Source organism: Drosophila ananassae, chromosome 2R (assembly GCF_017639315.1).
Source record: "Drosophila ananassae strain 14024-0371.13 chromosome 2R, ASM1763931v2, whole genome shotgun sequence".
NCBI classification, from domain to species: domain Eukaryota; kingdom Metazoa; phylum Arthropoda; class Insecta; order Diptera; family Drosophilidae; genus Drosophila; species Drosophila ananassae.
Genome location: NC_057928.1, coordinates 6339464 through 6365999, shown reverse-complemented (window position 1 = coordinate 6365999; position 26536 = coordinate 6339464). Strand labels below are relative to the sequence as shown.

The following is a 26536-nucleotide window of genomic DNA, read 5'->3' as shown; positions in this document are numbered from 1 at the left end:
CTTAAGGAATCTAATTTTAAGGCCACTCTCGAGAACTTTCGCTTGGAAACGAAGATCGGAGTCAGACAACAACCGCCGCTACCTCATTAGCGTAAATTTGGAATTGTGAGACGCTCATGACGAGTGCTAGTCAAATTTACAGCCATTATTATACTCACAATATAACTAAGCTAACTAAACGAAACGCATTTAGTCGAAATATACACCTTAATGAATAAAGATTTGGCACCTAGTTGTATTCGAGCACCCATCAAAAAAACAAAGAAAAGAGTTAATCAATTGACGGAAAAAAATGTGAATGGGGGGGCAAGTATTTTGAAGGCACGATCGGCTAATCAATCAGTTACAAGATTGCATAGCTTCTGGCAATCTCCACTCCGACTCTTTTGGGGCTGAAGATTTTGGGGCGGAACCACAGACAACCGCCAGACAGTTCCCCTTTCGGGTGGCTTGCCACAGAAAGACGTGCGAAATCTGACCCAGCTGGCAGATAAGATGCTCTCGAGTCTCGCGACCCGATAAGACCTGGCTATAAAAGCGCCCAGCTGATCGTCTTCAGACATGAGAGCACTATTCACCATGAAGAAGAGCGCAGTCTTCCAGATCATTGGGGTTGTCTGTCTGATTTGCCAGGCCTTGGCACTGGAGGACCCCTCCAAGGTTAGTCAGAACATAGACAATGTCCAAAAGAACAACCTAAAGCTGCTCACCGAACAACTGAATCGGGGATGGAGGGCCTTCTGTAAGTTTTTAACAATGGCTTAACACCTCGGACGCACTCCTAACCCACTCTTGACCAGGTGATGCTCCGGTGGACGAGGGTGTCATGTCGCTCTTTCAGGGCATCAACCCCAGCGATGCCCGACTTCTTGTGATGACCATCACCAACCAGAGTGTGGAGCTTCCCATCAAGTCCATGGGCCAAATAAAGGACTTTGATATCCAGGCCGATCGGAAGACCCTCATCTATGTGAATGCCTTCCACACGGCCGACAGCTATTTCAGCGTCCAGGAGCACCTCACCCTGCTGCAGAATAGCCGGAGAGATCTCAACGTGATCGTAGTGGACTTTGCCAAGGATGTGGCCCAGCTCTACTACGCCGTGCGTCATCATCTGTCGGTGCACGGGTACTTTGTTTACAAGATCCTGCGAGCCTTGAAGGATGCGGGAATCCCCATGGAGGATGTCACATTGGCAGGCCACTCGGTGGGCGCGAATATAGCCGCTCTGGGGGCGCAGCTCTTTGCCAAGGAGAACAAGCAGGTTGTAGGCCAACTAATTGCCATCGATCCTGCCACCATGTGCCGCACCACGGATATCCTGGTGAAACAGAACGTGGCCGGAAGAGTGGTGGTCTTGCATGGCGAGGGGGATGTCTTCGGGGTGAGAGTCCCGATGGGGCACATCGACATCTATCCCAATGGCATAGGTTACTTCCCCAGAAGAAAGCTGCAACCAGGCTGCGAGTCCAAGATCTGCAGTCACATGTATCCGTTTGTGCTCTTCATGGAGGTAAGATCCGGAGTCTCTGAGGTATAATCAAATCCATTATAATATTTTTTCCTTAGGCACTAATTGAGGGTGTGATGATCCCAGCCACCAAGTGCGAGAGCTGGGCCAAGTTCCGGCAGGGAGACTGCAACTTCCAGAACACAATCAACATCGGGCTGGTATACCCGTCCAATGCCAAGGGCCTCTACTTCTGCCTGACGCAGCCGAACCCCCCATTCACCTACATGGAGCATGGACTGCGCTACAAAACAAAGCGCCTGGAGAAGTCAACCACCAAAAAATCAAATTAGATTTTAAAATTGTTCATTATAGTTGTTTTTACATGGATAGTTTAGATAATAAAGTATATTTTAGTTTGAAACGTTTGCGCCTAAAAGTGTGCTATATCTACCTTGCAGAAAAAGTAGCCAGATGTTTGGAATAAGGTGGATTCGGTTGGATCATTCTTTCGTTATAATATGTTAGTTTGTCTATATTTTAAAAATCAATTATTAGTTATATAATAATGTCATAATTATTATTTTCTGGGCAATTGATATTAAACCCTTTCTCTAATTAGATAATCTCTGAGATTTCTCTTGTTCTCCCCTCATCTCTTGGCCTGATCTCGCGCTTAAGGCCAAAACCGAATCAGCTGATTAAACTGAACAAAGCCGGCTCTCAGTCACAGCTGGTAGAAAGAGCAGGTTCAAAACGAGAGGCTGCAGACTCTCCCCTCTTCCAGAGGCGTAGTAAAAAGGGGAGCCTGGAATAATGGAAGACATAGTACATATAAAAAAAATATCTATGACTAGCTCAGATACAAAGGAACCTCTAGAACATTACTGTAGAATTCTGTATTAAAAAGAGATGTAGAACATCTCTGTATTAAAAATGATAAAAAAAAACCTGTTTTTGGGGATATGTATCTATTAATGTTTATAAATATTTTCAATAAATTTCTCATCATAGCAGATATAAAAATATCTTGGTACCCAAATTTTCATTTAACAACACCCATGCCTCATCCAGTACTTTATGCTCATCGCCAGCTCGCCTACCTGTTGCCAACTAAACTTTTTTCGAGCAGGCTAACAAAAAGGTGAGTTAAGAGCCGCTCGCCCCAACTCCGGAGCGCAGTTTGGTTGAGCTAGTCGAGCGGTGAGGTTGCTCGGCGGTCGGTTTCTCCACCGAATCGGATCAGATCGGATCGCATCGCAAGTCGAGCTTAAAGTGTCCAGCGGTTCACCCGTCGTGGCGCAGTCGGTACGTGGATATAAGCTCTTTACTGGGCTCAGCTGAAAGCTGAAAAACACCCATGCTCGCCAGTTGATCGTGCGGAACCCCAATCGGCTAAACAGCAAAAAAGTACAATTTTGAACAAAAACAGACGCTACTGCTACTGTTGCTGCTACTGCTGCTGTAATTAGTGTAATGATCCCCGAAAAAAGTCTTTAATTCGAGTGTGTGATGTGATACAGTATCCAAATGGAGTGAAAATCAAGCTGATGCCGGATAGGTCCCCCTTAAAAAAAAGAGACATTTACGGCCAAGATAAAGACCAAAACTCTCGTTCGATCTGGCCACCCCAGCCACTTGCATCTATTAGATACACGTATCCACTGAGCCGAGTATCTGTATCTGTAATCGTAAACGCGTCGCACGCCAGCGCGTGTCTCCAGCTCTAAATGGCCTAGGCGGCTCCGTAAACTAAGCTGCCAGTTCCCAACTGGTCAAGTTTACATTTATTTATGTTTTTTTTTTTTTGTTTTTTGTTTTGGGCGGCTTAGGTGTGCGGTCGGCATTCTATTGAGTTTCTATCTCTGGCCGAGTGCGCATCCAAGCCAAATTCGGATGCAATTTTTCAATTGATCGGGCTTAATGAGTGAGGAGCAATTAGAAAGACAGAGGTACATACAGATAGGAATTACTATAAATAGCGGAGTAATGAAGCAATTGGCGGTTGTATAATCCCCGCACGAATGATAAATGAAGTGCCTGGAAGACTCTTGGCCCACAGCCATTTATTGAATTTATTCATTCGCCACAACATTAAATAATAAACCATCGAAACGGCACAGCACATTAAATTGAAATAATGAATTGGAAGAAAACAAGCGATCAATGCCAAAAAAGACAATCGCCGTGATAAATTTTAATCATTTTACAAACACGTAAATTTTTTCCCAAAAGTGCTGTTTAAATCGCTTCAATGGCACTTAATGAGTTTATTGAGAATGCTAACAATGCTAACAGAAGTCGCATACGAGCCTAGATATATCTGGCACATTGTGTGCTAATGAGGCCCCAAAACTCCCACCGCTCAAGTACCTCATTCTGGGAACGGATCGAGCCGGAATAAGTGCAAGTGGCGATCGAATGGAAAACGATGAGCCGTCAAAGAAAGTAATTTGCCTTGACTCATTTGGTAAGCAAATGGCTTGGCGAATATGTCAAAAGAAAGTGAAATTTATGCCATCTGGATTCGTCACCAATCAATGTCTCCGCTTTGTGTGGCTTGCGGCCCGAATTATTTCATTATATCGCTCATACGCAGTGTGTGTTTGCCACACAGCTGCAGCAGACTGGCAGGTTGTTTGCCTGTTGTGATAATAAACTGCCACAGAGGGGACAGCCAAGATTAGGGCCTTGAGTGGGTCAAGTGGCTACGATTCGTCTCCAAAGATCTGGGAGAACCTCAGGCAAATAGCGAAACTTTCAGACGTCCACTAGTATAAATAACTTATCTGAGCGCACGACTATCTTTAATTGCTTGTATCTGAAAAGCAATCCAGAGGTAGCTAATGCTGGAAATAAATTACGCAGATGAAGTGTTTGCTTGGGTTAAATAAAAGCGTTAGGGACATATACTTGGTCAAACCACAACAATAAATTAACTGCGAATTAATCATTTAAATGCAAAGATCTTATCTTTAATTATATTAAATTACCAAGCTCTTTGTAGGCAGCCAAACAGGCAGTGGGTGGGTAATCGTGGGCCATCGTGACTTAACGTGGCCTAGACCCGCGCACAACCGGTTAGCTCTTACATTCCTGAAGATCACCTGCTATGTTTGTAAACGAAATTAACGTGCTAAAGTGAAAATTGCCGCGCTATCCCCCTTTTCGCTGGAATCCGCACACGATTCTAAGCTTGGAGTGGAACCCGTTTTGTCGGATCGCTGGAGCTGCGTATGCAAATATTTGCAGCTCCAGACTAGCGCTAAGGAGCAAAAATAACTGATCGCCGGGCAACAGGTTTCAGATCTTCATCTTCAGCCTTACAGGTCCGATGGATGGAAATACTTTTTGAAATTTGTGCCTTCGATCGCCGATTGTTCGATTAATCAAAATCGCGTTGGAGAAACGCAACATAAACGGAATTAATCAGGCCCCCAGTAAACAGAAACTGAAAACGGGAAACAATAAAGACTTGCGACGCTGACTGGCTAAAAACGAAGCACCCAAGAAGCTCTCAAAGTATATATGTAATAAAAACAAAAATTCAGAGAAACCGCTGAAATTTTGCCCATCCCAAGGTTTCTTCTGAAAAAATACGATAAACAACATCGCGAAAATCCCGACATCAAGTCGCTTTGCCATTAAGGAGAGTACGCAATCATTTTGGGGAAATCCTGGCAGCCAAGTGATCTTCGTGTACTTGAGCGTGTACCTGGCCCAAAAGAGAATCCGTATTAATTGTGCCTACAAGGTGAAGACCGAAAAAAAGTGAAGTGAAACCGAATACAGCCTATACGAAAGGCTATAAGTTGACTTTTAAGAAAATATTCAAATACAAATATGGCCATAACGCGGTTCTGGGTCCTAAGCCCCACATTTCACCCGATCCGAAAGTGCATAGCAAATTAAATTTACAATGAAAACAATATAACAAAAAATGGAAAACAGCAACAACAAAGCTACGGCCAACAGTTCGATACGTGATGGAATTTAAGTTTAGCTTTTTAGCCCTCCAGTATTTGCATGGATTGCATTAGTCTTTGTGTAAAATCACTGGCTCTGGCGCATGGGTATTGCTTTTTACAGTTTTACCTGGCGCGTGTTGACCCCCTCCCACCCCCTCAATAGTTGAAGTCTTTACAGTGGAGCTTCGATAAATTTGAAACTCATTCAGTCGTCTTTTTAAGGCCTAATGGGAATACAAGCCTAACAATTTTGAACAATTGATTAATAATTTTTTGAAAAAAATTTTAAAAATATTAGTTACTAAATATTTTGTATTATTTAGTAACTATTAGTATAGTATTTTTGTGTTTGAGTCGTAAATCTTAAAGTTATTTAAGCCCGCCTGTATAATTTACTATGGTTTTTTCAGAAGAGACTTACCCACCTCAGACTCAGGTTCAGAAAAAGACAGACTCGCCCCCCCCTGCGGCGGGGGAGTGTGAAAAATATATATATCTATATATATAGATAGCTATCAATGCGGCGACGTCGTCGATTCCGCCGCTTTCAATGACGCGACAAGTACAACAATCAACAAAATTCGCGCATGGAATTGAGCAACAACAACGATTCGGCCTTCTCCGTATTGGCAGCGGCCTAGCGCCGGCAACGAAAATAAAAACAAATTGTTTGTGATTAAGTAAACAAAACAAGATCAGTTAAATAATAACAAAAAAACTAAGTCAGAAGGAGGAATTGTGTGCAAACAATGACTGTCTCATATGCGGGTGAAGTGCCAAATGGGAGCAGTTTCGGCTGCTTCTGGAAGATCCTCTGGAAGTGAGTAGACAATAAAAAATATTATAATTTTTAATTTTTATCAAAAATATATATAAGTTGGAATCTCAAGCAAAGAAAGATATTTTTTATGCCCAATGTACATATGTATGTCAGAAAATTATTAAAAAAAAACCCATTTTACCCAAGTACTCTCGACGATCTACATTATGTGGGTCACCTAAGTAAATAGCCACGATTCCGGGGATTTTTCCCAATGATTCATCCTAGATTGTTTGTCAGCACAATTAACATCAAATACACTCAACTCTCCTGTACAGTGTACACCAGGCCCCCCAGACACATACAGACAATTATTGGAGAGCCCCCCGGGCAGCATCTGGTTTCAGGTTATTTGGTTTTTAGAGTGCGTTTATTTTTAACCCCAGTTGGGTTTAATTGTTCACTTCAGCAAGTGCAGTCGCTCGTAACCGGGCAGTTAGAACAGCCATTTCACTTCCAGTTCCAGTTACTGTTGCACAGTTCCAGTTTCTGCCATTCAAACCAGAAAAGTTGAAAAAATTGTTACGATAGCGCTGTAGTAACAGCTCGAAAACCGGGGAGCTACGGTGATAAGGCCCCCGGCTTGTAATGGATTTACTAATTGAAAACTTATGCAAGTTACCTTTTTTCGTGGGCTTCGAGAGGTGGGACTGAACGTCAAAATTGCCTAAATCATATTGTTTACGACTGTAGACATCGCCTCTGCATACCTAACATACCTTCAGCTAATAAAGTGGTAGGAACCCGAGTTCTCGAAATAGAAAATACGGCCGCAGGAACCTTGGCCAGAACAAACAGAACAAAGGCCCCAACCCGAACGGTACCAGTTTTTAAAAGCGGTTATGCCAATCATTATTTATGTGTATTTTTTTTTATAATGTATCAAATCACACCGCGACATTCGGATTCAGTGGAACTGACATGCGAGATGGGACAATACCCCCGGCTTGCAGAACTGGTAACCCATTAAGCTTCGAAATCAAAATTGAAATATGATGATTAACCATGGGGGTGAATGAGGAAATTAGTTTCGATAACCGAAAACCAGTTAGTTACAGTTCAAAGTCGGCAAGTTAGTCGGCAACTACCTATTAATTTAAAGGGTTTATTTTTAAACCAAGTAACTAATATAATATGTCAAAAACTCTTTAACAGATGGCGCGGCAGTGTTTACAAACTGGTGTGGCGCGAATTGATTGCGTATCTGTGCCTTTACTACACCATAAATGTTATCTACAGATTCGGCCTGACATCCAGCCAGCAGGCGTGAGTACTTCCTGGCGATTTCAATTCTTACTATCTTCCTAAACGGACATATACTTTTGTAGAATTTTCAACAAGATCCGACAGTATTTTGGCCAGCAGGGCGAGAGCATACCCATGTCCTTTGTGCTGGGCTTCTATGTGAATCTGGTGGTGAAACGCTGGTGGGAGCAGTACCGTCTCCTGCCCTGGCCCGACACTCTGGCCCTCTTCATCAGCGCTGCCATTCCCAACTCCAATGGCGGAGTAAATGTGAGGAACCAAGTCCAGCTAACATTATCCCTCAATAACGAACTTTGCTTTCCAGAACGAAACTGGGCGCCTGATGCGACGCAACATTATGCGCTACATGGTCCTGGCCTATGTGATCACCCTCCAGAGGATATCCCTCCGGGTAAAGCGCCGCTTCCCCACCACCCAGCACCTGGTGGATGCGGGCCTGATGCACGAGTCCGAGATGAAGATCTTCGAGGCCCTCAACCAGAAGAGCCCCATGTCCAAGTACTGGATGCCCCTGGTCTGGGCCACCAACATCATCAACAGGGCCCGAAAAGATGGCCTAATAGCCTCGGATCACATAGTGCAAACTATTTTGGTGGAACTTTCGGATATTCGTCGACGTTTGGGTGGTCTCATTGGCTACGATACGGTCTGTGTTCCTCTGGTCTACACTCAGGTGAGTTTCTACAGTATACCTAGTATTTATTTTCAGGAACATTATTAGGAAAAACTATCAAAATATTTGTTTTGCTAATTGGGAAAGGTTAGCAATAAAACTCTTTTTTAAATATTAATTTAAAAATATATTATTCATTCCCACGAAAAGTGTTCATAGTTTTAAGTGCAAAGTGTAAACTTTAATTAAGTGAAATATTATTTTTCAGGTGGTTACCCTGGTGCTGTACACCTACTTTATAGCCGCCCTTCTGGGCCGCCAGATGCTGCCCAATGTCTTGGACAAAAACGGCCGTGAAGATCCCGATCTGTTCTTTCCCCTCTTCACAGTTTTGCAGGTGAGTCAGATGCGAAATAGCCTAGCCGTATAAAAATTGCATTTTCTCGTATGATTTAAGACTGTTTAGAAGTTATCTTAATTTGCACGTTCCGCTTTATTTACCATAAATCACAGTCAATTTTGCACGTCTCGGCGTTTTGTAAAAGCCTAAAAACTTGTTGCGGTTTGTTTGAATAATTTTTGTTTTTTGCTGAAAACTGTTAGCCAAATGAGCCGAGTGGTCGAATGTAATGGCTACACCTTGTTAGCGATATGCTCCACATATACTATACCTTAATGGATATATCATGATAGGGCCAGTTACAACTGTTTTTGTTTTTGCTGTTTTCCGGCTTGGTTTCTGCGGTTCTCCGCTGGGGACAGATTTCAAGTGCCTGCCTTATGTAAACGGTTCGCGGTCACGTTCCCTCCTAATAAATTGGCACTTTGCCGGGTTTCGGTCTGGTTTGTGTTTCCCTGCGGTAGATATGTATCTGCGACAAGTGTTTAGCTATCATTATTAACTGTTAATGTCTATACCTTATAAATTCAAAAATCCACAAAAACAAAGCCAGCTAATGGGAGTGGGAATGGGAATGGGAACTTCAAGCTCTCCCTGGCGTGCCCGGGAAACGGTTCTCAAATTCAATCGAATTACCCGACCGCCTTGGGCTTTTTTTTATTATGCAATTAACTATCTGATCCTATCACTTTCAATTAATCTTGCAGTTCGTTTTCTACGTGGGCTGGCTGAAAGTGGCCGAGGTGCTAATCAATCCCTTCGGCGAAGATGACGACGATATAGAGCTCAACTGGCTCATTGACCGGCACATCAAGGTGAGTCACTATCTGTCTTTACATAACTGGATGTGGCACCTACATGTGCCACCATGTTGCTCCAATCATCCGTGGCAAATCTTTAATAAGCAATGACAGTGTGTACCGTAAATTGATCATCGAAATCTTTTCGTTAGATATGTGCAAATTGGCAGTAAAATATAAAAATTCCCCTCTTGAATTTCACGAAAAAAACCTGTATAACTCCCAATTAATTGTGGTTAGCAAGGGGTAGAGAAATTATTATATTTGACTTTCGAAATAAAGTCGAGAATGATTCGGCCAGGTGTTCGGTCTTGAAAACTCTGACTCCTAATACTCGGAAAGAGTGCTTCCCTGTTATTAACTCAAACCTTGAGCCCCAGACATCCGTCAGATACTTAAAGGTAGCCGTGCGGAGAGTCGTATCCATAATTACTATTGAGTTTCCAAGTATTATGACTGCTTAGATCTGGCCCTCGGCGAGCTAAATTTCGCTAATTGGGTTATCGTGCTAACTAAGTGAGGATTTCTGTGCTCTCCAGGCGATAATCGCTTGAGTCAGCCACTTCTTGGTCTCCCACTGAAAAGAACACGTCTGTGTCTGCCACGTGCTAACTGGCAATCTGCACATAGTCAACAAAAGCCTTATGATTTTAACGTATTTTCGCAACAACGAACTACTAAGTTCTCTACTAAACTAGAAGAATGAAATAGTTCACTTTAATGCCAGAGGTTCAAGGCTCAAAGACTACAAAGTGTATGATACATTTAAATATAATTGAAACTAAGTAAGCCCTAGTCAGAATCTTAAAGATGGCATCATAAATAATGTAAATCCGATGACAGCGACTAAGATTAACATTCATATAGTGGCGAATAAATCTGATTTAATGGGAATTTTCCGCATATTGAGTGCGAATCTTTGTAGAGCAAGTTATTACGTCTCGCGGCGAAATAAAACTGGATTTCGAATCGGATTAGGGCATTGCAGTTCGTCTATATCCCTTCCGCTGCTGATGCTGAGTCCGATTGGAGTTTTGGACTTGGGCTTTGGCACTCGATGTTTCTGTGTTAGGAGATTGTTTTGCATGTGTGTCCCTGTGCGACGGTGTGTGTCGGCTTGTATCTGTGAGTTTGGGGCCTGCCGTCGCTTGCAATTATTTACAAAAGCCAGCAGCAGCAGCAGCAACAGCAACAGCAGCAACAAAAGTAAATTGAAAACAGGTTTTTGTTCAAAAAACGAAAAATGGGAAAAAATACGTACGAACTGAAAACATTGAAACCTCTTTTGTAGAGCTTTATCATTGACTGTTTTTCGTTTTTGTGTTTTTATGGTCACCGCAGAGTTTGCTCGATTTCGGCCGAGACGGGGAAATGCATCCCGGGTATTAGCCAGGTTATCAGCTAGCTGGGGGCCACTGCCAACACCTCTGCTTTCAGGTTAGGCTCCGCTCACTCGCAAACGTGTCACTTGGACCACTCACTCGTAAATTTCAAATTGGAAACCAGAGTGCACTTGAATGATTAAGCCAATGAGTATGGCTATTTCTTTTATTTTTTCTCGCTGGTTATTGCTTCCTCGGCCAGTGGTGGGCTGTGCCTTGGCTGTGTTATGGAATAATTAAAACAAAAACTTGCAAACAATTTCACTTTTTCTTTTGTTCCAATGTGGGCCACACAACTCAATTGATGTGACGCAATTGGGTTTAGTGCCTCCTCTCGAAATCGCAAATGGCGAGCACGTTCCGATTTCGAACAGCCCTCGACTGATCCACTTTTTACACATTTTTAATCGTTTTCAGGCTGCCTACATGATCGTGGACGAGATGCACGAAGAGCACCCGGAGCTGCTGCGCGACCAGTACTGGGAGTGCGTGGTGCCCAAGGACCTGCCCTATACAGTGGCCTCCGAGCACTACAGGCGGGACGAGCCCAAGGGATCCGCCGAGAAGTACAAGGTCAAGAAGGAGGACGCCATGTATGCCAACATTATGCCTGGAGGCGGCAAGCGGATACTTAGCGACGATGTCTATGCAGACTATGTGAGTAATATAGAAAAAATTTCAAAAAATATATTGCATCCTTGTAAAGGTACATTAGGTAGTTCTCCAGTACATTGTTACATAAAACAATCCTATATAGTTGTTATTTGTATTAAGCGTCCTTTGAAATAGCTTTGTGATCCGAATTTCAGGCTACCTCTTTAAGATTTATTACTATTTTAATTTTAATAACAATTCTTATATTTATGAGAATTACAATACATTTTTTAAAAAATAGGAAATGTAAAGACTTCCGAAACTTATAAACTTTTAAGTTAAAATAACATTAAATGTTAAGAAATGATTAATATATAGTGAAAAGTAAAACCAATGTAATGTATCTTCCACCAATAGGAAAGTGTGGACACTCCGATGGTGGAGCGGCGGAAAAACAATTGGCTTGTACGGCAGCTTTCCCGCATGGGTTCGATGAGGAGCCAGTCCACGGCCTACTCCTCCGGCGGACTGCCCTTCAACCGGAATCGCCTCAACTCCGTGTATTCTAGTCCCGAGTCCGGTCTGCCGCTGTCCATCATGCAACAGCAGCAGCTGCAACAGGCGCAGCAGCAACAGCAGCAGGTTGGCTCGCAACCAACCAAGTCCAGTCTCTACGGCAAGTTTGTGCATCGCAAGTCTCTAAGGGCACAGCGTCAGTTAATCAAGCAAAGTAAGTACTTATATTATTCGCCTAATTCTTACTAAAAATATAAACATTTTGATTATTTTATTGACTTTAATTCAAAGTGTATCTACAAGATATTCAATCCATCTAAGAACATGTGCCCCCAAAAGTATGCACCTCTAAGCTATTTACCTTTCTCTTTCAGATTCCAAACTAAACGGCTTAAACGTAAATGTTGCCAATAAGGTTAGGCCGCGAATTCCCACACCCGAGGTGGCCAAGGATGGCAACACGAATCCAGGTGAGTACAATTCACAAGTCCTGCACGAAACTTTTGCAACTCCTTCCTCATATACGATTCGCACCACTCCCCGTGTAGCCACGAGTGCAGTCCTAATGGCACCACAGCAGCTAGGCACCCCCAGCGCACCACCGGGCCTGTTCCCGGCCACCTACACTACCGACCACACCAGCACCACCACAGCAATGCACCCGGAGAGCGGCCAGGTGCTGGGCACGCTGCTCCTCTCGCCCATCAAAGAGATGGATAGCTCATCGTCCAATAACACTCTGATTCCAGGACATCCGGCCACCGCAGCCCTGGCAGCCAGCATGAAGGAGGGCTTCATGCCAAGCAGTGAGTTATTCGAGCAAACTCTATTATATATTAACTAACGAAGATTTTTATCCAGATATTCCACCTGCCGCCAATATAACAACCTTGTCCTTCCCGTTCACGGTGACCAGCAGTGGCGGGGACACCATTCCCACGGGCACTCTTAGCATCCTGCCCATCACGGCCAATGCTCAACTGCCCACGATCACCACCACGGCCAGTGGATACGATCCGAACGATGTGATCACCACGATACCCGTTTCCCTGTCTATCCAGCGGTCGCCATCAGCCCTGTCCATTGTGGAGCTCACCGGCGCCGATGGCCAGGATGGCTACAGCAACAGTGGATCCAGCAACGGCAACGGTGGCATCACCACCACCGCCTTGCTATCCGTTAAGCCTCTAAATGGCCATCCCAATATCTCGCGGAACAGCAGCTTCAATGTGAACCTGAACCTTCAGGATCCGAGATCATCCGTCCGATCCGTGGGACCTACTGATACAGTGGACAATGCCTCGTTAGCCACGATGCCGTTGGCCCACAAGAGCGGCGGTCAGGACAGTGGTGCAGGGGGATCCTCGGCTCCCTCCACCCTGGCAAAGCACAAGCCGGAACAAAAGACCGGGGAGGTGTATGTGTGACACTGACAACCTCATGTTGAATCTTCACGGTTTTAGATTCGATTGGATTCGAGATTTGATCGCGAACCGAATCACGTAATTAGGTTTAGGACCCGCTGGCATTAAGCCACCCCGGAGCCACTAAGATATTATTAGTAGTGCGGAAGGTCGGTCAGTTTGGCATTTATCTAGGAGGCCGAAGAGGTATTTTGAGAAGCTTTTGGCGAAATACTTCTTTAAATATCACTAATTTATACGTTTTATAATCGACAATTTTAAATAGTAAAAGAATTCTAGACAAAAATTTAATAATTCTATTAAATAATAGAACAAATGCAAAATGCAAATAGTTAGTTTTTATCTGATACCCATTTTCTTTTAATTGGTTCGTAGTTGATGAAAACTTTTTTTAAATAATATGATAACTTTTAACCAATGATTTAGATAGAAGAGAATTTGATTTTATCAAAATATTTTACAATTATATAATTATTATCCACCTTTTAAATCAAATCTGCGTGTAAACTAGTGTTACTTATGGAAGTGCAACCGATAAGAGCCAAGCTGTAGACTTGTTAACCCCTTCGGCATTCGCTCAGCTCAACAAATGTCTAGTAAATGCAAATATGTTATCACCCGACCGCATCCGTAACTCTACAGTTGCTTTGTATATAATTAGCTATGATGTAAGGAACGGACTTATTGTTTTGGCACTTGCCATATTAGTTAAGCCTTCGAATGATTGCAAAACCCTTTATGAAGAATCTCTATCTCGTGTAAATAAACCAACACAGTATGTGATATGCGATTGTTATCCAGCTAGATTTTGTATCTTTGCAAGTACAGATAAATGTGTGCATAGTTTATATTCCGTAATGATAATCCATTATATTGTAAATGTAGGAAATCTATGCAATTCTGGCCTCTGCACAAAAAGAGGCAACTACTTATAGCATGCCTATATATTTAAATAAAATTTATTACCTAACTCAGTGGTTTGATTTCCTGGACGCACCTGGTATAAGAGACTCGAAAGAGTTTCGATTCCCACCCAGCACTCTTTGCTCGATCAATTGGGGCTCTTTGGACCTGCCCCAAGAGAAAGATCAATTAGAATTGAACCCCCAAGTCTACATATGTGAAGTGGGCGAATTTAAATGGATGCTCATGGATGATGACTGTCAGTCGCGCTTGGACGCTCAAGCGGAAAAGATCCGAGGATCTCCATCTTCTTAAAGAACGCCACTTGGAAAACTAAAGGATATCTGATAAAGTGCCAAAAGAAAGGTGAGGAAAAGGAGATGTCTCAGTGAAGGAACTAAAAGGCTACTGACAAGTGTAGCCACAAATGTGTGATCCGTGGAATGTGTCCAGTAATGCTGCATATATATTCTATTACTTGTTAACCCCGGGGGTCAATGAGAACTATGCGGCCGAAGAAACAAACTTGCATACGCAACACAGAGAGTGTCTTAATTGAATTAACCTTTTTGTCTGCTCGGCGATGAGTGTGGAAATCTTGACCACAGATCGATGGCCTATTGAATAATTTTGTGATATTTGTGATATTCTTGATTGCCCATAGGGTACATCATGGATCGCGATGACGCCTCCACCTCGACCAGCGAGGGCAAGTCAGTGGAGGAGGCGCCCGTCGCGGAGGGCCTGGAGGCCACCCAGCCCGTCAGCTTCCTGTCCCTGTTCAAGTTCTCCACGTACGGGGAGATCTTTTGGCTCTTTATCGGATTCGTAATGTGCTGCATCAAGGCCCTCACCCTGCCCGCCGTGGTCATCATCTACAGCGAGTTCACCTCTATGCTAGTGGACAGGGCCATGGTCTTTGGGACCAGCTCCAAGGTCCATGCCTTGCCACTTTTTGGTGGCGGAAAAACGCTGTAAGTATCAAACGCCAAAACTAATAAAAGAAATGTTTTGATGCTACTTTTAAATTATAAAATTAAACCGAAAGTCACAGATCCATATGTATTTTTGTATGGAATTAGTACTGCTCTACTGATTTCCTCTGTACTGATGAGTTGGAGTCAATGGTGGCCATGATCAAGAATTTATACCTTATAAAGTCGAAGATGTTTCCTTATTCCTAAGCAAAAGTATAATAATAGGAATGATAGTGCAATTAGTCACATTTTATACAACACGCAATGACCTTTTGATCACATTACTTAGCAAATTATTAGATATTAAAGCTTTTAAATGGTTTTCATTACTTTTTAATTTGTTATTTTCAATTTAAAAAATTTTTTTTTAATTTCTGTATGTTTCTATAACCCTAGCACAAATGCCACTCAGGAGGAAAATAGTGAAGCCCTCTACGACGACTCCATTTCGTATGGCATCCTCCTGACCATTGCCTCCGTGGTGATGTTTATTTCCGGCATCTTCTCGGTTGACATTTTCAATATGGTGGCGCTGCGTCAGGTCACCAGGATGAGGATCAAGCTCTTTACATCCGTAATGCGCCAAGACATAGGATGGCACGACCTAGCAAGCAAACAGAACTTTACCCAGAGCATGGTGGAGTGAGTTGAAAAATTAAAGAAATTACACATTTTACACATTTAAAATTAAACATTTTTATATTTTTTTTTTAATATTTCAGCGATGTTGAGAAGATACGCGATGGCATCTCCGAAAAGGTGGGCCACTTTGTTTATCTAGTCGTGGGCTTCATTATAACTGTGGCTATATCCTTCGCCTATGGCTGGAAACTTACTTTGGCAGTGAGTTCCTACATTCCCCTGGTGATTTTGGTCAACTACTATGTGGCGAAGGTAGGAAGCCTTCAAAGGCATACTCTTAAGTGAATATATATATTTTCTCTGTGTGTAGTTCCAAGGCAAACTGACTGCCCGGGAACAAGAGTCCTATGCAGGAGCTGGCAATCTGGCTGAGGAGATCCTGAGTGCCATTCGCACAGTTGTGTCCTTTGGGGGGGAAAAACAGGAGGTGGAGAGATATGAGAACTTCCTGGTTCCCGCTCGGAAAGCTAGTCAATGGAAAGGCGCCTTTTCCGGGCTGAGTGACGCCGTTTTGAAGTCCATGCTCTATCTCTCATGTGCTGGAGCCTTCTGGTACGGCGTGAATCTTATTATAGACGATCGCGACGTGGAGGACAAGGAATACACACCAGCTATCCTGATGATCGTAAGGGATTTTAGAAAAATATATAAGCTCTTTGGTATAACCAGTTTCTTGCAGGCCTTCTTTGGTATAATTGTGGGTGCGGATAACATAGCCAGGACTGCACCTTTCCTAGAGTCCTTTGCCACGGCCCGGGGATGTGCCACAAACCTGTTCAAAGTCATCGACCTGACCTCCAAGATCGATCCTCTCTCCACTGACGGCAAGATCCTAAATTACGGACTTAGGGGCGATGTGGAATTCCAGGATGTGTTCTTCCGCTACCCCTCCCGACCAGAGATCATAGTGCACCGAGGCCTGAACATTAGAATCAAGGCCGGCCAAACGGTGGCCCTGGTGGGTTCCTCCGGCTGTGGAAAGTCCACCTGCGTCCAGCTGCTCCAGCGGTTCTACGATCCCGTGTTTGGTTCTGTGCTGCTGGATGATCTCGACATTAGGAAGTACAACATCCAGTGGCTGCGATCGAACATAGCCGTGGTGGGTCAGGAACCAGTGCTATTTTTGGGGACCATAGGTGGGCTTCCAAGTTGAGAATGTTGACCTACTCATATTAACCCTCTGACCCTTGGCAGCACAAAACATCAGCTACGGCAGGCCGGGGGCAACTCAGAAAGAAATTGAAACCGCTGCCACACAGGCTGGAGCTCACGAATTTATTAGTAACCTCCCGGAGGTGAGCTGCTATTTAATTAATTAAAAATGCACATTAAAGTATATATTTTTTATTTCTATTTCCAGAGCTACCGCACCATGATCGGGGAGCGGGGATCCCAGATGTCAGGAGGGCAGAAACAGCGCATTGCCATTGCCCGAGCTCTGATCCAGAATCCTAAAATCCTGCTCTTGGATGAGGCGACCTCCGCTTTGGACTACCAGTCGGAGAAACAAGTTCAGCAGGCTCTTGACTTGGCCAGCAAGGGACGAACCACGATTGTGGTGTCCCATCGATTGTCTGCCATTCGCGGAGCGGACAAAATCGTTTTCATTCATGACGGAAAGGTGCTGGAAGAGGGCTCCCATGATGATCTAATGACCCTGGAGGGGGCCTACTACAACATGGTTCGTGCTGGCGACATAAAACTAGTAGACGATGTGGAAAAAGAGGACACCGTTGAGGAAGCCAAACGTAAGTAAATCATTTAATCATTTAATGCATTGTCTTAGAATGCTAATTTCTAGGCAAAAGCCTGGCTTTGTATGAAAAGTCTTTCGAGACGAGTCCTCTGAACTTTGAGAAGGGTCACAAGAACAGCGTTCAGTTCGACGAGCCCATAGCAAAGCCCAGCGCCAAGGATACTAATGCTCAGATCGTGGAAGCCCCGGCTGACAAGCCCAACTTCTTCCGCACATTTACCAGGATTATACGACTGGCCCGTCCGGAGTGGTGCTACCTCATCCTGGGCACCATTAGTGCCATAGCCGTGGGCTGCTTGTATCCTGCCTTTGCCATCATTTTCGGTGAATTTTACGCAGCTCTTGCGGAACAGAATCCGGAGGATGCCCTGAGGAGAACAGCAGTGCTTTCCTGGGCCTGTTTGGGCCTGGCCTTCTTGACGGGTTTGGTGTGCTTCCTGCAAACATACCTGTTCAACTATGCCGGAATTTGGCTGACGACCAGGATGCGAGCCATGACGTTCAAGGCGATGGTTAGCCAGGAGGTTGGCTGGTTCGACGATGAAGATAACTCAGTGGGGGCCCTATCCGCCCGCCTGTCCGGCGAAGCAGTTGGAGTCCAGGGCGCCATTGGCTATCCTCTGAGCGGAATGATCCAGGCCCTGTCCAATTTCATCTCCAGTGTCACCGTTGCCATGTACTACAACTGGAAGTTGGCCTTGTTGTGTTTGGCCAATTGCCCCATTATTGTGGGATCCGTCATCCTGGAAGCCAAGTGGGTTGCAGTTCCGACGCCTTAGTTTCTGTGATAACATACTGTTTACTTTAGAATGATGTCCACGGCCATAGTGAGGGAGAAGCAGGTGATCGAGGAGGCCTGCCGCATTGCCACAGAGTCTATAACTAACATTCGCACCGTGGCCGGCTTGAGAAGAGAGGCGGACGTGATCCGGGAGTACACGGAGGAGATCCAGAGGGTGGAGGTGCTCATCCGGCAGAAGCTGCGATGGCGCGGAATTCTCAACTCTACCATGCAGGCCTCAGCCTTTTTCGCCTATGCGGTGGCTCTTTGTTACGGTGGTGTCCTGGTTTCAGAAGGACAGCTACCGTTCCAGGATATCATCAAGTAAGTTTTGGCAAAAGATGCAAAAACATTTTTTTTCATGCAACCCTTTAGGGTCTCCGAAACCCTCCTGTACGGATCCATGATGCTGGCCCAATCCCTGGCCTTTACGCCCGCCTTCTCCGCCGCTCTGGTGGCAGGCCATCGTCTCTTCCAGACCCTGGACCGCAAGCCAAAAATTCAGTCGCCCATGGGCACTATTAAAAACACTCTGGCCAAACAATTGAATCTCTTCGAGGGTGTCCGGTATCGGGGCATTCAGTTCCGATACCCCACGCGTCCCGATGCCAAGATTCTGAATGGCTTGGATCTGGAGGTGCTCAAGGGCCAGACCGTGGCCTTGGTGGGACACTCCGGATGCGGAAAGTCCACATGTGTCCAGCTGCTGCAGCGCTACTACGATCCCGATGAGGGAAGCATTGTAAGTTACTTATAGGGTAAAGGTAGAGGTGAACTTAATTCTTCCCCTTACAATAGCACATTGACCATGACGATATCCAGCACGACCTTACCTTGGAAGGAGTGAGGTCCCGACTGGGTATTGTTTCCCAGGAACCAACTCTCTTTGAGCGCACCATTGCCGAAAATATAGCATACGGTGACAATCGCCGATCGGTTCCCATGGCCGAGATAATTGCAGCTGCCAAGAACGCCAATGCCCACAGCTTCATTATTTCCCTTCCCAATGGCTACGATACTCGGATGGGTGCTCGGGGTACTCAGCTGTCTGGCGGACAGAAACAACGAATCGCCATTGCCCGGGCCCTGGTGAGAAACCCCAAGATTCTCCTTCTGGATGAAGCCACCTCGGCTCTGGATTTGCAGAGCGAGCAGTTGGTGCAACAGGCCCTGGACTCCGCCTGCTCCGGAAGGACCTGCATCGTAATAGCCCATCGCCTGTCCACCGTCCAGAACGCGGATGTGATCTGTGTCATCCAGAATGGCCAGGTGGTGGAGCAGGGCAACCACAGCCAACTAATTTCCCAGGGCGGGATCTACGCCAAGCTGCACAAAACCCAAAAAGATCACTGAAATATTCATCAGCTAATATTTGTTACTTTTTTAAAACTTGTACACTCTTATGAGACAAACTGAATTAATAATCACTCCTTTTTTTAAATGAATATATTATTTTATTTAGAGGGCAATCAGAATTGGAATGAATCTTAAGTGTTTCACGAGTAGTAGCTTTTACATAGAATACATAGCCAGGCCCAGGGGGAAACTGGCCTGGCAATGAAAATGTCAATAGCATCGTCAGTGTGTTCTCTACGAATATCTTCAATGGACAAGGCATCTGCAAGTGTATATAAGCCTATTTAATCAAAGATGAACTGGCACAAGATTGCAAGACATTCTTGCATCCTCATAATAAAAATGACTGGGGATTTGGTGAGACTTATACTTAATAATACGCATTCAAAGCAGACTGTCCAGAGTGTCCATACTTGTAACAAGTTTGGTTAATCCCCTGAACTGGATCTCTGCAAATGGGAGTTCTATATGAACCTAATTAGGTTTATAACCCACTTTTTAGTTTTGCATGTAAATATTTGTTCACTCTTAAAATCAATTTCACAAGAGATAAAAAACGACCAGAGAAGATATGGTTATCTAAGCAATCACTGTAACTCTTTTAAGAAGTATGGCTGTCTATGGCAGTCAAAATATTACTGATAGCGGTGTCTGCGGTACATCTAATCAACCTGATAAGAAAGTTATCTAAACTGTATCCCTGTGAGCACTAGACCCACACGCCTTTTGCAAATATTCATGGCCAATGGCATGGTAATCATGACTTTAGACAAACAGGTGTAGTAAAGTGATAACCTTTATCAATTAAGCAGCACAGATCATAACTCTACCAGCCAGGAATTCAAATGACTTGCGCCACATTTCCGCGATGGGTGGGAACTCGCGCACCTTCTTTGGATATGTGGTTCTACGATTTTATGCTAGTCATTCTTGACTTGGGAGAACCTTGGGTAAAATCAATTCAATTGATATTAATAAACGGCCATTAGGGGTTTCGACGAGTCCGTCTATTTGAACTTTAATAGAAACAAAATTTGTAGAAAACTGACGCCATCGCCGGCAGAACCGTCAGTCGCAATCTGCGATCCCAACAGAACAGACGCGAACGCGAGCGCGGATCTTCGAAAGATCAGAAACTTTGTGCCCGGAATGCAAAACAATTAAGGCTAGAAGCGAGAGCCGAGGCAGATCAGTCTCATCGGCTTCAGTGCATCAGTGCATCTGTATCAGGAAGGGAGTTAATTAGCCGGAGAAAAGAACCCATCCAGTTCATCCAAGGCAAACGAACTGCGGGCACTTCGTGTGTTCTTTCGTTTCGATTTTTGGTTTCTGCCCCGTCACTGAGTTTTCTTAACTATTAATTGACCCCGGCGGTCAATGAGTCTATAGGGTATAGTTCGTGACGAAAGATGTCTGAGAACCGCGATGCTGTCACGAACGAGGCGGACGACGAGTCCACGCAGGAGTCAAAGAAGAAGGAGAAGTCCAAGCAGAAGTCCGAGCCCATTGTCAACTATTCCAAACTGTTTCGGTACATGTCCGGCTGGGACTATGTGCTTCTCGTATCAGCATTTCTAGGAGCCTTCCTCCAGTCCCTGGTCTATCCCGTGGCCATTGTGGTGTACAGTGAGCTGGTGGCAATGTTCATTGACAGAACCTTGGGCCAGGGCACCAGTTCGGACACCATTGGATTGCCCCTCTTTGGAGGTGGCAAAATACTGTGAGTTAATGGCACTGTCTCGGGAGACTTATTCCCCAAGTACGTGCCAAAAATCGGCTTTATAATAGGACCCTTATCTTATGTTTCCCCTTAAACTTGCCCATAAAAATTCTACTTTGACAGGAAACAGTCCAAAGCAGATTTGCAAATAATTTACAAGCCGGTTAGTTACAAAACGATCATTCGAGCCAATTTGAAAAGATACAAAAAGCGTTATTATAAGTTAAAAAATTGTTAAACGGGCAGTTGTGTGCAAATTCCTCAAGGGAAACTCAACTTAATGAATTCTCTTTTTGTGAAATATTAATATATTATTTATAATTGCGTCTTAACAAAATAACTTTCCGTTAACCAGCACAAATGCTACCTACGAAGAAAATATGGAGGAGCTGCGAAAGGACAGCGTGTCCTTTGGCATACTCATGACTCTGAACACCCTGCTTATGCTTTTCTCCGGGATGTATTACGTGGATGCCTTCAACCGACTGGCCCTAAGGATCACAGTCCGCATTCGCAGGGAGTTCTTCAAGGCCACGTTGAGGCAGGAAATCGGATGGCATGACATGGCCAAGGACCAAAACTTTGCCGTCCGCATAACAGAGTAAGAGAATGAAATGTAATCACTAGTTAGTTAATGATTTTGTTATCCTGCAGCAATATGGAGAAAATACGCAGTGGCATAGCCGAAAACCTGGGACACTACGTCGATATTATGTGTGAGGTGGTGATAAGTGTGGCTTTATCCTTCATTTACGGGTGGAAATTGGCGTTGGCGATTGTTTTCTACATACCTCTAACCCTTTTTGTCAACTCTGCCGTGGCTCATGTAAGTCTGTCTGGAAAACTATTGGAAAGCATTGTGGTTAGGAACCACAGGTATTTCTCGGCCAATACTTTCACGCTTCGCTAAAATTGAGAAACTGTTTTCGAGAGCAAAAAAATGTTTTGTAACAAGATTTTCACTGAACTTGGCCATGCGTTCATCTATTCTAAATATATATTCTCAAAAAAGAAAAGAAAAAAATAGGAAAGGTACCTCGCGATGTTGATATATGTATGTATGTATAGATCGGTACCTCATTTTCTGCTATTATAACTCATGCATTTTGTTTACTTTTTATTTTTATAAAAATAATACAAAATAATTACATATGGAGAGGTCACAAAGACAGAAATATATAATAGAGTTTAGTCAATAGATGGATCTATCGAATTTGTTTGACTTATTGATTGTTGAACATAAAATATTTATTTATCGAGTAGCCCCATAATGCTTTCCTTCCAATAGCTATTCCTAGAATAAGCTTAGTTATTGATTAATTCATTTATTTATTAATTCTTCAAAAACGGACCATTTTAGTACCAAGGAAAGCTCACGGCCAAGGAGCAGAGCTCATATGTTCGGGCCAGTTCGGTGGTGGAGGAGGTGATAGGAGCCATTCGGACTGTGGTCGCCTTTGGAGGAGAGCGTACGGAATCGGAGCGATACGACAGTCTTCTAAAGCCGGCCCTCAAGGCCGGAAAGTGGAAAGGTGTCTTTTCCGGTCTAAGTGACACCGTAATGAAGGCCATGCTGTTCATCACGGGAGCAGGAGCCTTCTGGTACGGCGCCAACTTGATCCTCTACTACCGAGATCCGGCGATTCCAATCGAGGAGCGGGAATACACCCCGGCAGTAGTGATGATTGTGATATCGGGCATTATTGTGAGTGCGAATCAAATATCCAGGACATCCCCTTTCCTGGAAACCTTTGCCATGGCCCGAGGATCGGCAACGGCTATCTTCGAAGTGATCGATCGCGTGTCCCTCATCGATCCTCTTTCGAAGGCGGGAAAAATCCTTAACTACGGCCTAAAGGGCAAGATTGAGTTTCGAGATGTGTTCTTTCGGTATCCTGCCAGGGAGGATGTGATCGTCCTTCGAGGCCTCAACGTTGTGGTGGAAGAAGGTCAAACGGTCGCCCTGGTAGGTCCATCTGGTTGCGGCAAGTCCACCTGCATTCAGCTTCTCCAACGATTCTATGATCCTGTGTTCGGTCAAGTCTTTGTGGACGGCGAGGACGTCAAAAAATATAATCTAAAATTTCTGAGATCCAATATTGCCGTTGTGGGTCAGGAACCGGTGCTGTTCCAGGGCACCATTGGAGAGAACATCCGTCACGGGAAACCGGAAGCCACCCAAAAGGAAGTCGAGGATGCAGCCAAAGCATCCAATGCCCACGATTTTATTATAGCTCTTCACAAGGTAATGTGTTTTATTCTTTATTTTTCATTGATTTGGGTAAAATATCTGTGCATCAACTTAGGGCTACGATACGGACATCAGCGAAAAGGGTGTCCAGCTCTCCGGCGGGCAACGTCAGCGCATAGCCATTGCCCGAGCCCTCATCCAGCAGCCCAAGATCCTGTTGCTGGACGAAGCCACGTCTGCGCTAGACTACCACGCCGAAAAGCTAGTCCAGGCTGCCCTGGACAAGGCCTGCAAGGGGCGAACCACTCTGGTGGTCTCCCACCGCCTGTCCGCCATCAGGCATGCCAATCGAATCGTCTACATTGACAATGGCAAGGCCGTGGAGCAGGGAACCCACGAGGAGCTCATGAAGCTGGAAGGATTCTACCACAAAATGGTTACTGTCCATTCCTACGACGATTCCGCCGAGGAACTCCTGAATGAGCTTGAGGAAGAGGCCGAATTAAAGGAGCGCAAAATGTCCTATGAACTGGAACAGTTCCAGTTGGGAGCTCGAAACTCTATCATTTCCCTTGAGAAGAATGCCGAGTTCCAGATGAAGCACCTAAATGGTCACAAGCAGCATGTTGAAGAGGAAAACTCGAAGCAAGAGGCTCCCTCTGGCAATTACGTCCGCACCTTTTTCCGCATTTTGGGTTGGGCCCGTCCGGAGTGGAGTTTCCTTGTCATTGGAGCGATTTGTGCGGGTATTTTTGGAGTTACCATGCCGGTGTTCTCCATCGTGTTGGCGGAACTGTATGGATCTTTGGCCAAGCCCACGGATGAGGAGGTGCTGGACCAGAGTGCCTCCATGTCGATTATTTCACTGGTGATTGGAGTGGCAGCAGGAGTGGTGTGCTTTATCCAGACATTTTTCTTTAATCTTGCCGGCGTCTGGCTAACCATGAGAATGCGGTAAGCCTTGCATATAAAATGAATCAATAAATATTCATAAAATTGGTTTCCAGTTCAAAAACATTTAGCTGCATTATGCACCAGGAAATGGGCTGGTTTGACCGAAAGGAAAACAGTATTGGCGCCCTTTCGGCTCGACTTTCCGGAGACGCGGCCAGTGTCCAGGGCGCCATTGGCTTTCCCCTCAGCAACATCATCCAGGCCATCACCAACTTCATCTGCAGCGTGTCCATTGCCTTTCCTTATTCCTGGGAACTGGCCCTGATCTGCCTGAGCACCTCGCCCTTCATGATCGCATCGATTGTGTTCGAAGCCCGTTTTGGCGAAAAGTCGGCCATCAAGGAGAAGACAGTCCTGGAGGAAACCAGCCGCATAGCCACTGAGACTATTGCCCAAATCCGAACAGTCGCCGGTCTTCGCAGGGAGGAGGAACTCATCAAAATCTATGATCAGGAGGTAGAGCGATATCGTGTGCAAATCCTAAGCCGCCTCAAATGGCGGGGCCTTGTAAACTCCTTGGGAAAGTCTTTGATGTTCTTCGGCTATGCGGTGACCCTAACTTACGGAGGACATATGTGCGCCGATGGAAACATAAAGTTCGAAACAATTATGAAGTGGGTAGAGAGATAATTCTTCACTTACCTACATTAATCGTGTCTAATTTCTTATAGAATAGCCAACACTATGCTGTACGGCCTCTTTATTCTGGCACAATCCCTGGCGTTCACTCCCGCCTTCAATGCAGCCCTCCTCTCCGCAAACCGCATGTACGAGATTATTGATCGCAAGCCCCAGATTCTGTCCCCGGAAACCCTGGGAATCCAGCAGAATGGCAATGGAACGGCCTACAAGACGAATGTTGTCCAGCAAGGTGTTAGCTATCGGGGTCTTAACTTTGCTTATCCCTCGAGGCCCCACCTGAAAGTCCTGCATGACTTCAATCTGGACATCCAGCAGGGTCAGACAGTGGCTTTGGTGGGGGCCTCCGGATCGGGGAAATCCACCTGTGTCCAGTTACTGATGCGGTACTACGACCCGGACGAAGGGAAGATCGTAAGTGAACCCTGGAAGATATTGATTTCATAGCTAACTGAGGCTCACAATTCCGTTTTAGCTCATCGATCAGGAAAGCGTTCACCATGATATGGATCTAAAAACACTACGACGTCGACTGGGCATTGTGTCCCAAGAACCTTCACTCTTCGAAAAATCCATTGCCGATAATATAGGATATGGGGACACGTCCAGAAAGGTTCCCATGCAGCAGATAATTGAGGCGGCCAAAATGGCCAATGCCCACGAGTTCATCATGTCGCTGCCCGCCCAATATGAAACGGTATTGGGCTCCAAAGGCACTCAGCTCTCGGGGGGCCAGAAACAGAGGATTGCCATTGCCCGGGCCATGGTGAGAAATCCCAAAATCCTGCTTCTAGATGAAGCCACCTCTGCTCTTGATTTCCAAAGTGAAAGGGTAAGTTCTCAAGGGGAATGTATTTTTAAAGAATAAACTAATCCGTATTCGACTTGAAGGTGGTTCAACAGGCCCTGGACTCGGCCTGCTCGGGTCGAACCTGCATCGTTATAGCCCATCGGCTGTCGACAGTCCAAAATGCCAATGTGATTTGCGTGATCCAAGCCGGAAGGATAATGGAGCAGGGAACGCATGCCCAACTCCTGTCCAAGAATGGCATCTACGCGAAGCTGTACCGCAGTCAAACAAAAGCATCTTGAAGATGCGTCCAAAAGCATCTAAGCACCGAAGTATGCAGCAAAGAATTTCTACCGCATAGTTTAGACACGAACCGCACTGTCGTTGGCCGTAAGCAATACATATTACTTGTTAATATTAATTATTAATTATTAATAATAATAATGAATAAATAAAGTCAATGCCTTTATAGATCTAGTTTAAATATTGTGTAACATTCCGAAAATTGTACTATCTTATTGGGATAATAAAAATGTAAAGAACATAATTAAAAGCAAGAAGTCCACATTATATCATTTATTTTAGATTTTATCT

General features: G+C 44.7%; 4 protein-coding genes across 6 annotated transcripts; all 4 read left to right on the top strand.

Annotated features, from left to right (window-relative positions):
- Nucleotides 1-546: 546 nt before the first annotated feature.
- LOC6493770 (phospholipase A1 member A) lies at nucleotides 547-1873 on the top strand. Its single transcript, XM_001958369.4, has 3 exons — nucleotides 547-742; nucleotides 801-1513; nucleotides 1570-1873. Exons 1-3 carry the CDS (start codon nucleotides 562-564, stop codon nucleotides 1801-1803), a joined length of 1128 nt encoding a protein of 375 aa, XP_001958405.2. The 5' UTR covers nucleotides 547-561; the 3' UTR covers nucleotides 1804-1873.
- A 550-nt stretch (nucleotides 1874-2423) lies between these two features.
- LOC6493771 (bestrophin homolog 14) lies at nucleotides 2424-14203 on the top strand. 3 transcript variants are annotated; one of them, XM_032453645.2, is made up of 12 exons: nucleotides 2424-2758; nucleotides 5829-6238; nucleotides 7394-7504; nucleotides 7567-7753; nucleotides 7809-8177; nucleotides 8386-8514; nucleotides 9225-9332; nucleotides 11117-11356; nucleotides 11711-12023; nucleotides 12184-12279; nucleotides 12559-12615; nucleotides 12671-14203. In XM_032453645.2, exons 2-12 carry the CDS (start codon nucleotides 6168-6170, stop codon nucleotides 13234-13236), a joined length of 2247 nt encoding a protein of 748 aa, XP_032309536.1. In that variant the 5' UTR covers nucleotides 2424-2758; nucleotides 5829-6167; the 3' UTR covers nucleotides 13237-14203. The 3 variants fall into 3 exon arrangements, with proteins under 3 accessions (XP_032309536.1, XP_001958406.1, XP_014764535.1); XM_001958370.4 differs by having other exon boundaries at nucleotides 12358-12615; XM_014909049.3 differs by having other exon boundaries at nucleotides 2424-2923; nucleotides 12358-12615.
- Nucleotides 14204-14368: 165 nt separating this feature from the next.
- LOC6493772 (multidrug resistance protein homolog 65) lies at nucleotides 14369-19737 on the top strand. Its single transcript, XM_001958371.4, has 12 exons — nucleotides 14369-14502; nucleotides 14801-15110; nucleotides 15510-15755; nucleotides 15836-16007; nucleotides 16066-16380; nucleotides 16435-16891; nucleotides 16950-17050; nucleotides 17116-17503; nucleotides 17557-18265; nucleotides 18320-18616; nucleotides 18668-19034; nucleotides 19091-19737. The coding sequence occupies exons 2-12, from the start codon at nucleotides 14809-14811 to the stop codon at nucleotides 19643-19645; spliced, it is 3909 nt and encodes a 1302-aa protein (XP_001958407.1). The 5' UTR covers nucleotides 14369-14502; nucleotides 14801-14808; the 3' UTR covers nucleotides 19646-19737.
- A 955-nt stretch (nucleotides 19738-20692) lies between these two features.
- On the top strand, nucleotides 20693-26502 carry LOC6493773 (multidrug resistance protein homolog 65). The gene is made up of 9 exons (XM_001958372.3): nucleotides 20693-21368; nucleotides 21724-21969; nucleotides 22023-22194; nucleotides 22729-23613; nucleotides 23675-24513; nucleotides 24567-25127; nucleotides 25185-25566; nucleotides 25628-25984; nucleotides 26044-26502. The coding sequence occupies exons 1-9, from the start codon at nucleotides 21058-21060 to the stop codon at nucleotides 26242-26244; spliced, it is 3954 nt and encodes a 1317-aa protein (XP_001958408.1). The 5' UTR covers nucleotides 20693-21057; the 3' UTR covers nucleotides 26245-26502.
- Nucleotides 26503-26536: the final 34 nt, after the last annotated feature.